At 45.9% G+C, this 15000-nt stretch overlaps 1 protein-coding gene across 1 annotated transcript in view; it reads left to right on the plus strand.

Moving 5' to 3' along the window:
* The window catches only part of LOC308168879 (contactin-associated protein-like 2), a gene marked incomplete at both ends in the record, with an annotated part of 347443 nt that overhangs the window by 309524 nt on the left and 22919 nt on the right, over positions 1-15000 (plus strand). Inside the window, 4 exon segments of the mRNA XM_080543522.1 lie at positions 4995-5213; positions 11027-11263; positions 12826-13056; positions 14555-14688. Coding sequence (XP_080399648.1) covers positions 4995-5213; positions 11027-11263; positions 12826-13056; positions 14555-14688 — 821 coding nt within the window.

Consider the following 15000-nt stretch of genomic DNA (forward strand, 5'->3'; position numbering starts at 1 on the left):
CAGTGTTGTTTTGCTCTGCTCTAGACTGCCCCCTGTTGGCAGGCCCAGAGTAGTGCCAGTGCTTGGCGTTGATCACCAGGAGAGTTAGTTACTTCTGCTCGTCCTCCTCCACCTCTCCTTCTCTCTCTCCTATTCTCCCTCTCCTTCTCTCTCCCTCCATCAATCCTTCTCTCCCTCTATCTTTCGCTCTTCCTCTCTCTCAGATGAGGTTGTTGAATACTCATGTGTGTTTCCGTGGCATGGCTGAGCTTTCATTTATAAATCATTTATTTCTCTCCTTGTTCTTCTGCACTCGTGCTTTATACTCTTTCTTGCTGGAGCAGTATGTGCGTGTGTGTGTGTGTGTGTGTGTGTGTGTGTGTGTGTGTGTGTGTGTGTGTGTGAGAGAGAGCTGACTGGAGTTTGCCCAAATCGTGCTCAGTACTTAATTGCTGTAGATTTTCCCATTGGGGTTTTTGTTTGAGTTTTCCTCAGCTGAAAGAGGCCAAACATTCTTGAAAGACAGAAAAGAGAGAGGGAAGGCAGAAGTCAACTGATTTAAAACATAGATAAACTGGAAAGACCTTAACCAATGTGTGAGGGGCTTATACAGTTAGGGGGAGTGGCTTGTATCAAAGTGGGTGTGGCCTGTATCAAAGTGGGTGTGGCTTAGACAGTTAGTGGGAGTGGCTTAGACAGTTAGGGGGAGTGGCCCAATATCTCAAATCAGGTCCAAGTAGAGAAGGCAGAAGTCTACGTTCTAAAACGTCTACAAATGACATATGGTAAATGGACTGCACTTATACAGTGCCTTATTCCAAAGCGCTTTACAACGGCCTCTCATTCACCCATTCACACACACTTTCACCTCGCACATGGCCAGCCGGGAATCCAACCGTCGACATTGCAGTCATGTGACGCTATTAGAGATATTCTTTTACTGTAGCACTTCAGCCTCCATATTCAGAGATTGATAGCAAAATAAATACGTTATTTTGACTTTGGGCCCCATACAGTAGTATTTCACACCATACATACAGGCACACACACACACACACACAGACAGTATATCAGTCAAAACTATGCAGATAAATAGGGTAACTCAAGTTTTCGCTGTGGGTAGTTTTGTTTTCATTTGCGCTTGAGGAGCCAAAATTAATAAATAAACCGTAAGCCTATCCATCTTGCTTTACTGTGCTAAAAACTAAAAACACACCCACACACCGGCACACAACATAAATGATGAGGTATATCAGCCTCCCTCAGTATGTTAGTTATTGTTCCTCCCCTGTTGTGTTGCCTCCCTGCCCCACAGGCTTATACTCATACAGGCAGTTTGTTTAACTTACTGAAAACCTGTCAGACACACACAGAGAGAGACAGAGGCAGACACAGAGACAGGTACAGACAGACACAGAGACAAGGACAGAGACAGAGAGACAGAGAGACAGAGAGACAGAGAGACAGAGAGAGAGAGAGATAGGGATACAGACACAGACACAGAGACAGAGACAGAGACAGGGACGGGGATAGACAGACAGGGACAAAGACAGGGACAGAGAAAGGGACAGAGACAAAGAGACAGGGACAGGGACAAAGACAGGGACAGAGAAAGGGACAGAGACAGGGACAGAGACAAAGAGACAGAGACAGGGACAGAGACAAAGAGACAGAGAGAGAGAGACAGAGAGATAGACAGGGATATAGAGAGAGAGAGACAGGGACAGAGAGAGAGAGAGAGACGGGGACAGAGACAGAGTGACAGAGACAGAGAGACAGAGACAGGGACAGACAAACACAGAGACAGGGACAGGGACAAAGAGACAGACAGGGATATAGATATTCCTATAGAGACAGAGACAGACAGACACAGAGACAGGGATAGAGACAGAGAGACAGATAGAGAGACAGAGAGACAGAGACAGGGACAGAGAGAGAGAGAGAGAGAGAGAGAGGGACAGAGACAGAGACAGAGACAGGGATAGAGACAGAGACAGGGATAGAGACAAAGAGACAGAGACAGGGACATAGACAGAGACAAAGACAGGGACAGAGACAGAGACAAAGAGACAGAGACAGAGACAAAGAGACAGAGACAAAGAGACAGAGACAGGGACAGAGACAGAGACAAAGAGACAGAGACAGGGACATAGACAGAGACAACGACAGGGACAGAGACAGAGACAAAGAGACAGAGACAAAGAGACAGAGACAGGGACAGACAAACACAGAGAGAGAGACAGGGACAGAGACAGAGACAGGGATAGAGACAAAGAGACAGAGACAGAGACAAAGAGACAGAGACAGAGACAGGGATAGAGACAGGGACAGAGACAGAGACAGGGATAGAGACAGGGACAGAGACAGGGACAGAGACAAAGAGACAGAGACAAAGAGACAGGGATAGAGACAGGGACAGAGACAGAGACAGGGATAGAGACAAAGAGACAGAGACAAAGAGACAGAGACAGAGACAGAGACAAAGAGACAGAGACAGAGACAGGGATAGAGACAGGGACAGAGACAGGGACAGAGACAAAGAGACAGAGACAAAGAGAGAGAGAGACAGGGACAAAGACAGAGACAGGGATAGAGACAGGGACAGGGACAGAGACAGAGACAAAGAGACAGAGACAGGGATAGAGACAGAGACAGGGACAGAGAGAGAGAGAGACAGGGACAGAGACAAAGACAGAGAGAGAGAGAGAGAGAGAGAGAGACAAAGACAGAGAGAGAGAGAGAGACAGAGACAGGGACAAAGACAGAGAGAGAGAGAGACAGGGACAGAGATTTCTGGTTAGTGTTTCTTCCCAGTCCTCCTGAGATGAACTAAAGGTGGATTGATGATCCTGACCTTCTGTGAGACTGTAGATATAGCTCCTCCTGAGTCACAAGCCTACACCCTTACACTTCATTCTTAGTAGGTCCACACAGACACAGTAGCTAGTTTATCTCCTCAGCAGAGTATAGGCATAAGAAGACAATACTAAGTGACGCCTCTCACTCAGAGAGTCTCTCACACACGCGCGCACGGCACACGCACACACGCACACACACGCACACACGCACACACACACACACACACACACACACACACACCCTGCTCAGTGTGGTGATTGATTGCGGAGGTGAGAGGGCAGAAGGTAAACTGACTTCACATGGACCTTATAACAGGAACAGCTGGACTGAACAGGTGGCAGACCCAGATACACACGCACACACGCACACACACACACACACACACACACACACACACACACCTCTCCCCATTGCACATGGTTAGTGCTGGCAGAACAGTGCAGACTCTTTTTTTTATCAGGTGTCGATCCAAATCAAATCAGAACATGAGTTGAATTGGTCAATAACAGAGGAAATAGTGCCCTCTGTTGGGAGACAGTGTGATGGCTGCGCAAATTCAAGTTAGCATGAGCCGTGTGTGTGTGTGTGTGTGTGTGTGTGTGTGTGTGTGTGTGTGTGTGCTTGCATGCGTGCTTGCTTGCGTGTGTGTGCGTAATGAGTAAGTACACGCATGAGCAGCCTATGCATTAAATTAGAGTCATTAACTCTGTACCCTCATGAAAATTCAAACTACATTTTATGACATTACGACTGTGAGCTTTTGCTCTAAGTGCCACGTCTACGCACACATGCAGCACACACACACACACACATACACACACACGCACACACACATTCACACACACACACACACACACACACACACACACTCACACACACACACACGCATACACACATACACACACACACACACACACACATAGTCATGTCTCTCCAGACCAACAATCCCCTCTAAGTAACACAAACATACACACACACACACACACTTGCCTTAAGGAGCCACAAACTCCAGGGACACTTAACTCATGTGTTGTGGTAGGTGGTGACTGGTTGGTAGATTAAGCCAGTTAAGCCAATAGCTATGCAACTGGCAGATTCTCCCGATCCTTGTATTGTATTGTACACAAAGCCCACGTTTGATGTGTTGGTCCACCAAACCTCCCGAGCCTCTGAGAGGAAGTGAACTTACTGGAACACAACAACACGACTCACACCTCAAAGCTCTAAAGTTTCTCCTTTTATTGGATATAAACACCCCTTCTCCCAGTTACACACACCTACAGAGAGAGGGATCACAGTGCAGTGATCGGAGAGGACGAGGAACTTTTGGCACATGTATAAACAACTATAGTGTGAACTGTGAACAGTTGCTGCAATGTGTTATCCACCCTTTTGAAATTAGCCTCATCAAACACTGTGTGAGGACGTCTGCAGTCAAGCAGGAATCTATAAGGCCTAAACAAAAGCCCTAAACAAGTCTCTCAGGCAAATGAGGCATTAGATTAGAAATTGAACATCCATAACCACCGAGTGGACAACTGCACGATAAAGAGTTATGAGATGAAGAGAGTGAAATGCTGTGATATTCATAAAACCAATGGAGTCTGTGCTATTTTGTGGGTGTGACATTGATCTGTAGGTATGAGCCCATCTGTTTGGAAGACTGGCGAAGGATCGAAGGATTCTTTTTTTCTCTCTCTCCTTCTCTCCCTCTCTTTGGGGAGGGGGGTCGTTCATTAAATGGACTGACTTATACAGAGCCTTATTCCAAGGCGCACAATGGCCTCTCATTCAGCCGTTCACACACCAATTGTGGCAAGCTACCATACAAGGCGTCGGCCCGCTCATTGGGATTTTGGGGTTAAGTGTCTTGCCCAAGGACACCTCGACATGTGGCCAGCCGGGGCTCGAACCGCCGACCTGCCAACCTTGCGATCATTAGACCGCGGCTCTACTCCTGCGCCACAGCCCCCCTCAGCCCCCTGTTCATTAGTGTTCTTTATTGAGGTGTTTAATATTGCAGAAAATATATTTTCTCTCTCTCTTTCGTTCTCTCAATTCAGCAAGCTTTATCAGAGCGACAAGTAATTACGTTATATCCTCATTTTCTGATCCTCTCTGTCTCTTTTTCCCTCTCTCTCCCTCTATCTCTTTAGCTCCGAATGTCGTTTCTTTCTCCTTCGACGTTGGAAACGGTCCCGTTGAGCTGACCGTGCATTCGGCCACGCCCCTCAACGATGACCAATGGCATCGTGTGATGGCAGAGCGGAACGTAAAGGAGGCGGTGCTTCAGTTGGATCTGACCTATCGGGAGGCTCGAGCAGCCCCTCCTCAGGGACACACACGACTGGAGCTGTTCAGTCAGCTCTACGTGGGTAAGAGAGTGATGCACACACATATACACACACACACACACACACACACACACACGCATGCACACATGTACACAGATGCATTGTATGACTTCTTGGATTTGGAAGGCAAAGAAACTCACAGATGTATTAATTAACATGAATCCGTATTGTTGTACCTTTTCAATTGAATAGTACATTGAAGGGATACATTTAATTGTAACTTAATTAACTTAACTCTGTTCTATTACTCTTGCAAAAGTATTAGCTGTTCCTGTTTGGATTAAGACTCTATTAGCACACAAAGAAAATGTCATACACACATACACATGTTATATCTATTATCTGACAGAGAGAAAGGATAATGGCCTAATTAAGGTTTTACATTTTCCATCTTCTTTGTGTCGGTCCAGTTTGTCCGTCAGCTTCTTTTTCCTCCACAATGACTTTGAAGCTCATTAAACTGAAATAGAAAAATAGTTCCTCTTTATCTATTCTTTTGACTTCTCAGTCTTGCTCTGCTTTTGTGCTAAGCTGCCAATACCCCAAGACTGAAGTCCAGAATTACATTTAAAGAGATTTGGGAGAAGGAGAAAGTGGTTTTTAGTTTGTCCCCCCACCCCCACTTTCTTTAATTACTGAAGTGTCATAGAACATCCAGTTTACTGTAACGGATTAAAATACAATACAAACCAAAGGGGACATTTTCTTACTAGTGTTTAACCCGACCCTAGCCACTACAACCACAAACTAGAATATCTATCTTCGGTTAGTTGGCTAACTAGCTAGGAAACCAGCTGCATGATACAAATGATGTCAATCTTGTCTGGTGCCTCTTAACACTTTTAATCCAGCCCGTAGTCAGCCAGCTAGCTACTGCAGTTGCTTTCCAGCCAGACATAATGATCAGACATTATTCAGTCAGTCCTTCATTACCAAAATAACCCCAATAACAAAAGAATGCAACAAAGAAAACATACAAGCGGCTACCTTCAAAACTCAAAATCAAACTCCAACCCTCCATCCACCCCCACCCTTATAAACCCACAATCCCTTATAAACAACTTCTCAAAATCTTTTTGCCCTGTCTTGTGCATCAGTCCCACATTCTTCCTAGTCCTACCTTGGACTTCTTCTTCTCTCGTACTGTCAGACCCCTTCCCGATCTTGTCCTCACCCTCTGTACATCTGCAAATAGTTCTTCATCTGAACCTTTTCTTTTCCCTATGACGTCTGTTGAAGGCCCTGCCTCATCCATTTCACCGTCTCTATATTTACAGTCAGTAACTCTGCTTCAATGTAGAGCACATTACATTGCTGGAACTGCTTCAGGTTACATTATCAAGGAATAATCTAGAATGCCACTTTAGCCAATCAGAATCATCACTTCAGTTCCTTTTTAAGGGCATGGTATATCCTCTAGTTTACGGATGACTGCTATTGCTGCTAATGCTGTAATTACAGCCGGCAGAAGGGTTTTGATTAAGAATAGAGCTCTATTTTGCTCTTCTAAATAACTGCTTTCCTCTTGCCTTCCCTTATTTAACACTCAAATATTGTCCTCATTAACAATTAAGTTGTTTCTTTACGCTAATGTTCTGATAAAATACTCCATTTCCATCTGCTCATTCTAATGTCGTTGGCATGAATTGATCTGTTCATGTCTTATATTCTTTCTTGACTTCTATGATTCCTATGATCTATGTCTATGATTTGTTATTGTTTACTACAGTCTGATGTTTTGACATAGTTTTATTTAGAAACATGTTACATTCTTGTGATGTCACATGACTGTATATATTTTCTGCATGTTATTCTCTCATTCTCTTTTTTTCTGGCATGTCTTCTTTCTTTTTCTTTTCTCCTTGTTTCTCTTCTTCCTCCGTTGCTCGTCATCTTCCATCCCTGCATGTGTGACGCGTCACAGGGAAGCCTGCATCGCACACCTGCCAAGACAGTAGGTAACCCTTGTACGTAAACAAGGCAGATAGATACAGACAGACAGACAGACATTTAAGTCCATAAGTCATTCAGCCAGTGCAGGAAGTGGCTGTTAGATTGGACTGAGGCCATGGTTGGTAATGGTAATGGTGTTCTCTTGGCTCTGCTCTGTTTTGGCTCTGAAAGGAAAGGTATTCCACCAAGTCAAAATGTCCTAATGAATTGTGTGTGTGTGTGTGTGTGTGTGTGTGTGTGTGTGTGTGTGTGTGTGTGTGTGTGTGTGTGTGCGTGTGTGCGTGTGCGTGTGCGTGTACGTGTGCGTGTGTGCGTGTGTGTGTGTGTGTGTGGCTGAGATACCTACACCCTGAGATAGGGAGTTGGACAGAGAGAGAAAGAGAGGGAGAAGGAAAGGGAGAGGGGGGAAAAGAAAGGTATTCCACGCGGCCAGCCTGGTCTAATGAATGTAATATGCTAGTTCATTAGCACATCATTACACAGTAATTTACCTCACGGAGGCCGACAGAGGCAGAGGCCAAAAGTGCACCACACATTCACACACACACACACACACACACACACACACACACACACAGAGCTAGACAGCGGTCTCTGCGGGTTCCTGGCATTTTAATGACTGTATGATTTATACCTTAGTAAACATCTGTGGGATTCCTCTGGCCAATCAATGACTCTTATTGACCAATTCAATCCCATGGAGCCGAGCAGTCATAAAGCCTTGTCCACACTGGCAGTTTGAAGTGACTCAAATCCTATTTTCTTTCTATATCCAATTCTAAACAGATTTTTTTTTCCTGCAGTCTGAACAGGCTAAAACCACATGGAATTGCACATTTTCAAACCATTGGTGGTTTGATTCAGAAATCAGAATCAAATTTGTATTAATATCATCGATGACATCATCACTTTGCGACACAAGTAACAATCTCAACAATGTCATGCTGGCCGATAACGTTCCTTCCCTGTTGCCGTCCTTTTTGAGAGGTTGAAACCCACATATCTATATTATCAACGTGGTCAACCAAAGTGGCCCAAAGCTCATCAGAGGCAATTGCTCTCCTTGGTCGTAGTCTTGGTTGTCTTCTTGCTCATCCTCCTCCTCCTCCACTGAGTCACACTGTGGGGAACATGGCGCGTTCCGACCTGCAGGGGGAGCCACAGGACGGTTGGTGAAGGGATGGGGGCGCAATTCGCTCGGCTGATGCCAATTGCGCCCCCATCCCTTCACCAACCGTCCTGTGGCTCCCCCTGCAGGTCGGAACGCGCCATGTTCCCCACACACACACCTTTCGCTGTACCTTTCTCTGCAAAGTTGGCATCCATTGTTCTCCAACACAGGAGAGCTCACCTGTTATTGCTAAAGCTATGATTGCTTGCTAATTCAAAAGCAATAGGTGTTTGCCCATAGGAGGGGTGTGGTTGTGTGATTGGTGGTTTGAGTTTAGCATTCTGAATGGTAGTGTTTTCCATGTGAATGCAAGAGATTTTATCAAGGAAGATTGTGCCAAATGTAGAGAATTGTATTTTGTGTTTTGTGAACTGGGTGGTTTAGAACTGCAAAATGAAAAGCACGGAAATGTGTTTGTCATTCTGAAGAATTGGTGATATAGAGATAAGATATACGAGTTTCAGGTTTTGGTCATTGTGTCTCAAGTTCCGATGTTAGTGTGTAAACGGTTGAGAAAAACTGGAATACCAATCGTTCAAATTGTTGATGTGTTGAATACTTATTTCCCCCTCTGTATGCCAGCAGTGTAACTCCTCACCCAGGAGACGACTAGTGTATGCTGCTGTTTTGTGGTCTCCCACAGAGGTAATTACAGCCCCATCCAATGGACAGCTCGGCAAAAACTCCTCCACTGTGATCATTATCCCCAATTGTACTGGTCATTTAAAAGCCAGGATGGAGTTGGTTTGTGTGGCAAGCACAGAGGGGCTTCACTGCCTCCTGGTCATGCAGTCATACCCTTGCTCCTCCTCTCTGTGCCTCTTTTCTGTTAGATTAGATCAGACAGCACAAGGTGTGCAGCTCTCATCACTGGCTCACTGGCAGACTTCACATCGTCCCTTGTTGCTGAGCTGCTTTTAAATTTCCTGACATCCTTCTTGGTAATACGTTTTCATTCGTATGTCCTGGTCCAGTTTTTCTAAGGGCCCTCTCTGAAGGCCAACACCCAGCTGACTTTCAACTTTCAGCAGGGGCGGGACGAGGGCCCTCAAGAGGGCTGGCCACCGCCATCTGCCCGTTCCTAAACATCTGGCACTGTAGCCCGTAGTACAATCAAGTGATGCACCCCATACATACATCGGCTGCCCCGTGTGCCTGGTCTGTTCCGCCGCCGGGGCACCTGCTTGGCCGTCCTTGTGCGGGGCCTTTATGGTCTGTGCTTGCTTGGCTGGGCCGGGTGTGCTGGTGGTGGGGCGGGCTGGGTGTGAGGGGCGGCGGGGGCTCCCCAGGATAGGGTGTGGGGTCCACCGCTGGGTGCTGGTAGGCAAACTGGTTAGTAGTCGCTCTTTGAGTAGAGGGCTGCAAGGGAATTTTCCTGGCTACATAGTGTACAGGTTTTTACTTTTGCCTGCTTGCGGCTCTGTCAGTATGTGAAGCGCATTGAGTTGCATCTTGCAAGAAATGCGCTATACACATCAAATTTGATTTGATTTGATTTGATACGCGTACATGATTGTGTAAAAAGGAGGAAGTGATATCACAATATTCAACACTCGACTGATATCGACTGATATCAATATCACTACTACTAAATATCGACTGATACCAATATCACTAAACTACTGGTAAACAGTACGGGGTTGAGTTTTACCTGATGGTTAGCCACCTAGCATTTTGTGGTTGCAGGCCCAAGTGTCTTGGAATGACCGATAACAAAACCACAGGCTTACTAGAAAGCTTATTGAAACTCAGAAAAGCAAGCACAACTTCTTGTTGGTTTAAAGTTAATCCCCTAATGGAAATATTTCCATAATCCTGAAGTTCTAATTGGGAGGTTTTAATAACTAAAACTCACCTCTGCTGATGTTAATGTGTCTCGATCTCCCCATCATGATGCCCATCCCGGTGTGTGTGTCCCTAGTTTGTTATTCATGGTTAAGGAATAATTACTGCCATTTACGCAAGCATTAATCACTGTGTGTGTGTGTGTGTGTGTGTGTGTGTGTGTGTGTGTGTGTGGCTGTGTGTGTGTGTGTGTGGGTGTGTGTGTGTGTGTGTGTGTGTGTGTGTGTGTGTGGCTGTGTGTGTGCGTGTGTGTGGCTGTGTGTGGCTGTGTGTGTGGCTGTGTGTGTGTGTGTGTGTGTGTGTGTGTGCTTGTGTGTTGTGTAGCTGTTTATGCGCACATTAATCTATTTAATGCCCCTGCTCTGTCCGAGGTAATGGGCAGTTAGTCTGTAATGGTGGAGGGTTTGGACGTTGTTGTGAGCACTTTAGAGGAATGGATATTGACACCCAGAGGCCTCCATTAATGGTTGTTGAGTCACTTAAATGTTATTGTGTGCGTGTGCGTGTGTGTGTGTGTGTGTGTGTGTGTGTGTGTGTGTGTGTGTTATATACAGCAACACACACCGTAAATCATGACACTGTCTTCATCCTCGTTTGAATCGGAATTAAAAGGTTGAGGTGGTTTCAAGGTGGAGCTACTGGACAGTAAAATAGGCTCTTCAGTGTTGAATATGACGTGGCTGGAACTCGAACCAATAGCCTCAAGGCTCTGTAGAAATGTTATTGTGATTGTCATCTAAAATGACTCCCATGACCCTGATATCTTTTCACACTGAACTCCCTCTGCCCTCACCCCTCCTCTCTCCCTCTCCCTTCTATTCCTCTCTCTCTCTCTCTTCCACTTCTCTTTCCCACATCCTCACAGGTGCCGCGGGGGGCCAGCGGGGGTTCTTGGGGTGCATCCGTGCCCTGAGGATGAACGGCATGACCCTTGACCTGGAGGAGAGGGCTAAGGTCACCCCCGGGGTCATGCCGGGATGCCAAGGCCACTGTACCAGCTACGGGATGTACTGCCGCAACGGGGGGAAGTGTGTGGAGAAGTACAACGGCTACTCCTGCGACTGCACCACCACGGCCTACGACGGACCCTTCTGTACCAAAGGTGAGAGGTCAAGGAAGTAAGGGGGCAGTTTCCACACACACACACACGCACACACACACACGCACACTGGATGCTGAGGGAATAACTGTTCTTGCCTTCTTTATGCTCGATTTAGGAAATCATTAACTGTTTTGGAATTGGCAGAAGAGGCTATTATCTATTCTGCTAATACATTGGTAAACAATGGTTTTGTTTTATTTCAGACGTTCCAAACTTGCCTCCAAAAAACACCTGCTTTATTTTACCTCTTGACCAAGAGTCAAAGAAAAACAGGCATTGCCAAATCCAAAGGGGCTCATAATGCAAAAATATTTCTTTAAAAAAAAAAGAGGGTGGAGGAGGAGATGGGAGAAAGAGAGAGAACACAAAGAAAGAGATAGTCCTGTCAATGCCCCAATGCACTCTCTCTTTCTTTGTGTTCTCTCTCTTTCTCCCATCTCCTCCTCCACCCTCTTTTTTTTCCAGTGTGTGAAAAATGCATGAACGCAGCCATAATTGTGTGGCGGATATTTCCAGTTTATCCATATTTACACTCAGCTCCTGGGACATAGCATTATTATTATGATGTGTTCTCCTTCTCCTGCTCCTCTGCCCTGAGGGTCACCAAGAAAGAGAGAGAGACACTGCACTGTGAGACGGCACTCTCACTCCTTTAATGAACAACAAACACACACACACACACAAACACACACACACACACACACACCCCACACACACACACCATAGTGTGTGAGTTCTATTATTTTCATCATCACCTCTGCCTCCAGACCCCTCTGTGTGTTTGTTATGTGGAGTTCTCTGATCAAAGTCTCAGCGGAGGCGTCGGAGTTTGGGGGAAGTTCCACTAATTCTACTGCAAACATGACCCACGCCTACTGGGAATACATCAGTGCTGCGGGACAGGGGTCTGGACCAGCTAGGGAGAGGGTTTTGATGTTATCGGTAAGACTGGCAAGAGACAGCATGCTTAGTCCTGAAAGGCACAATCCACAGTGTCAGTGAAACTAGCTAATTGGGTGACCCAGCACCCAGGGTAAACAACACATGAAAAGCGTAAACCGTTTCACTTAAGTAAAGGGTATAACAAGGCAGTGTTTGTTTTTGTTGAGAGATGATGATGATAGGGAGAGAGCAGTTTACCTTTGTGCACATCTCTCATTCCACTCAGGGGGCAGTTTCCACACGCACACACGCACACACACACACACACACACACACACTCACACACGCACACACACAAACACAAACACACACACAAACACAAACACACACACACACACACACACACACACACACACACACTGGAGGCTGAGGGAATAACTATTCTTGCCTTCTTTATGCTCGATTTAGGAAATCATTAACTGTTTTGGAATTGGCAGAATAGGCTATTATCTATTCTGCTAATACACTGGTAAACAATGGTTTTGTGTTATTTCAGACGTTCAAAAATTGCCTCCAAAAAACACCTGCTCTTGACCAAAAGTCCTCTTTTTGTGTCCTTTTTCGTTTGTGGGTGTACATGGGTGTGTGTGCGTGGGTGTGTGTCTTCTCTTCTATTTCAGATGTGGGGGGCTTTTTCGAGGCAGGGACCCTGATCAGGTACAACTTTCTGGCTGAGGCAGCAGCAGCCAATAAGGATGCAAGGATGCTGGCCCAACCTGTAACCCCACAGGAAATGAATCTAACAAGGGAGGAAGTGGCGTTTAGCTTCAGTACGTCAAACGCACCAGCGATTCTACTGTACATCAGCTCCAAGACCCAGGACTATCTGGCAGTGGTGCTGCGACAAAACGGTAAGACATGCACCATATGCATTATGGCACCCTCTTTTCACTGCAATGGGAATTACAATGAAAATCCAGAGTGTATCTCCACCTTTTTCCCTCCCCCTGCTTAATGCAGTCTGTAAATTTTCTCGCTTTCATCCAGTGAATTGTTAGTGAAATGAAAAAAGGGTTTTGTTGTTCAAAGTGCAGCCGTTGTTTTGTTTAAACATGTAAACACATAAACATGAACACAGAAATGAGCCAGTCGGCGGAGACACTTGAAACCACACTCACATGAAGCTAGTGCTTTACCAGCAGCTGTGCATTCATAATGTGGCAGAAAACCCTGACACCGTATCTCCCATAAACTACCTCACCAGTGCCTACGAGGGTACAAACTTCTCCAATGAATCTGTCAAACATGTTCACGTTTTTACATTTTACGTTTACATTTTTGGCATTTAGCAGACGCCTTATTCCAAACGACTTACAATCGATACATTTGACTAAGCAAGTGAATCATCAATTCACTAGTTGTAGCAGGAAGAGTAATCTAGCTCAGGCCAGGGGCCACTGGCAGTCGTCGTGCTAGAAGACAGTAAAAGGGGGAAGTAGAAATCTTAGGAGACACAGCATAGGGGAAAGCAGGTGTCTCAGGAGAGACAGTGCTGGGGAGTAGATGTCTCGAGGAGGAGCAGTTAAGGTGTAGCCTGAAGAGATGGGTCTTCAGTCTCCGACGGAAGATGGGGAGTGACTCTGCAGTTCTGACAGCCGTGGGAAGCTCGTTCCACCAGCGGGGAGCCAGTAGATACAAGTGACTGTGTAGTCAAGAGACGTGATCGTGCAGCGTGACTGCCGCGTTGGCGTAGAGGTGGTGGGGCCAGTCGGCCAGCAGAGGTGGAGGAGCGGAGTGAACAGGCTGAAGTTTTGCGTGTTTGAAAGTGCAGTTGTAATTACATTTGTAAATCTTAAATGCGGAAACATGAACACAGAAATGAGTCAGCAAACAAATCCCCTCATTCTCCAAACAAGACTCAGACAATCAGAATCAGATAAATATCCTGCTTTTAGTACATTGTTACATTACAATGTACGGATACACAGAGTCAAATTCTTGGGTTCAGGTTCATTAGACATTGGCATTGCAGCAGAATACACAATCAGAATACACAATCAAATAAGCAGTATATAAAACAACAATCAGCAATCAACAAGAGTAAAGTAGTAGCAGCAGAGTGCAAATCAGCAATAATAGAATAAGTAACAGCAGCAGAATGCAAATCAGCATTTCAACATCATTAATGTAATCAACATTATCAACATGTTCGACATCCTCTGGGTTTTTGCCCCGAGGCTACGGTACCGTGTCCCTGACGGCAGTAGTTCAAACAATTTCTCGATTTGGATGGCTGGGGTCCTTGATGATCCTGAGGACCTTACTGACACACTGGTCGCTGTAGATGTCACACACACATACACACATACACACACACACGTGCATAAACTGTCTCCTCCGTCTTCTCAGGCACGTTGCAGGTGCGGTACAACCTTGGAGGTCTACAGGAGCCATTCACCATAGATGTGGACCAGCGTAACCTTGCCAACGGACAACCTCACAGCATCAACATGTCCAGACTCAACAGGAGTATCACGATACAGGTACACACATACCACCAAGACACACACACACACACACACATAGCACCAGGCCTTGCGACGGCACGTAGCCATTGGCTTTACTCCACATCACATCATCTCCCACATCACACACCCCCCCAGCGCACCCACGTTTCTGATTCAGAGTCATGTCTCAGTCGTGCAGGCGTGTGATTCACTGAAATCAAATAATAACAAATACTTTACTCAGTCAATTCACTCTGTGCACAATAGCCTGGGGAGGAGATTAGATTATGCATAGTCCTCCCTCCATCTGATCTGCTTGTGTCGTGTGTGACTGGTAACACCCCCTGC

Source organism: Nansenia antarctica (genome assembly GCF_963989245.1).
Source record: "Nansenia antarctica genome assembly, chromosome: 12".
NCBI lineage: Eukaryota > Metazoa > Chordata > Actinopteri > Argentiniformes > Microstomatidae > Nansenia > Nansenia antarctica.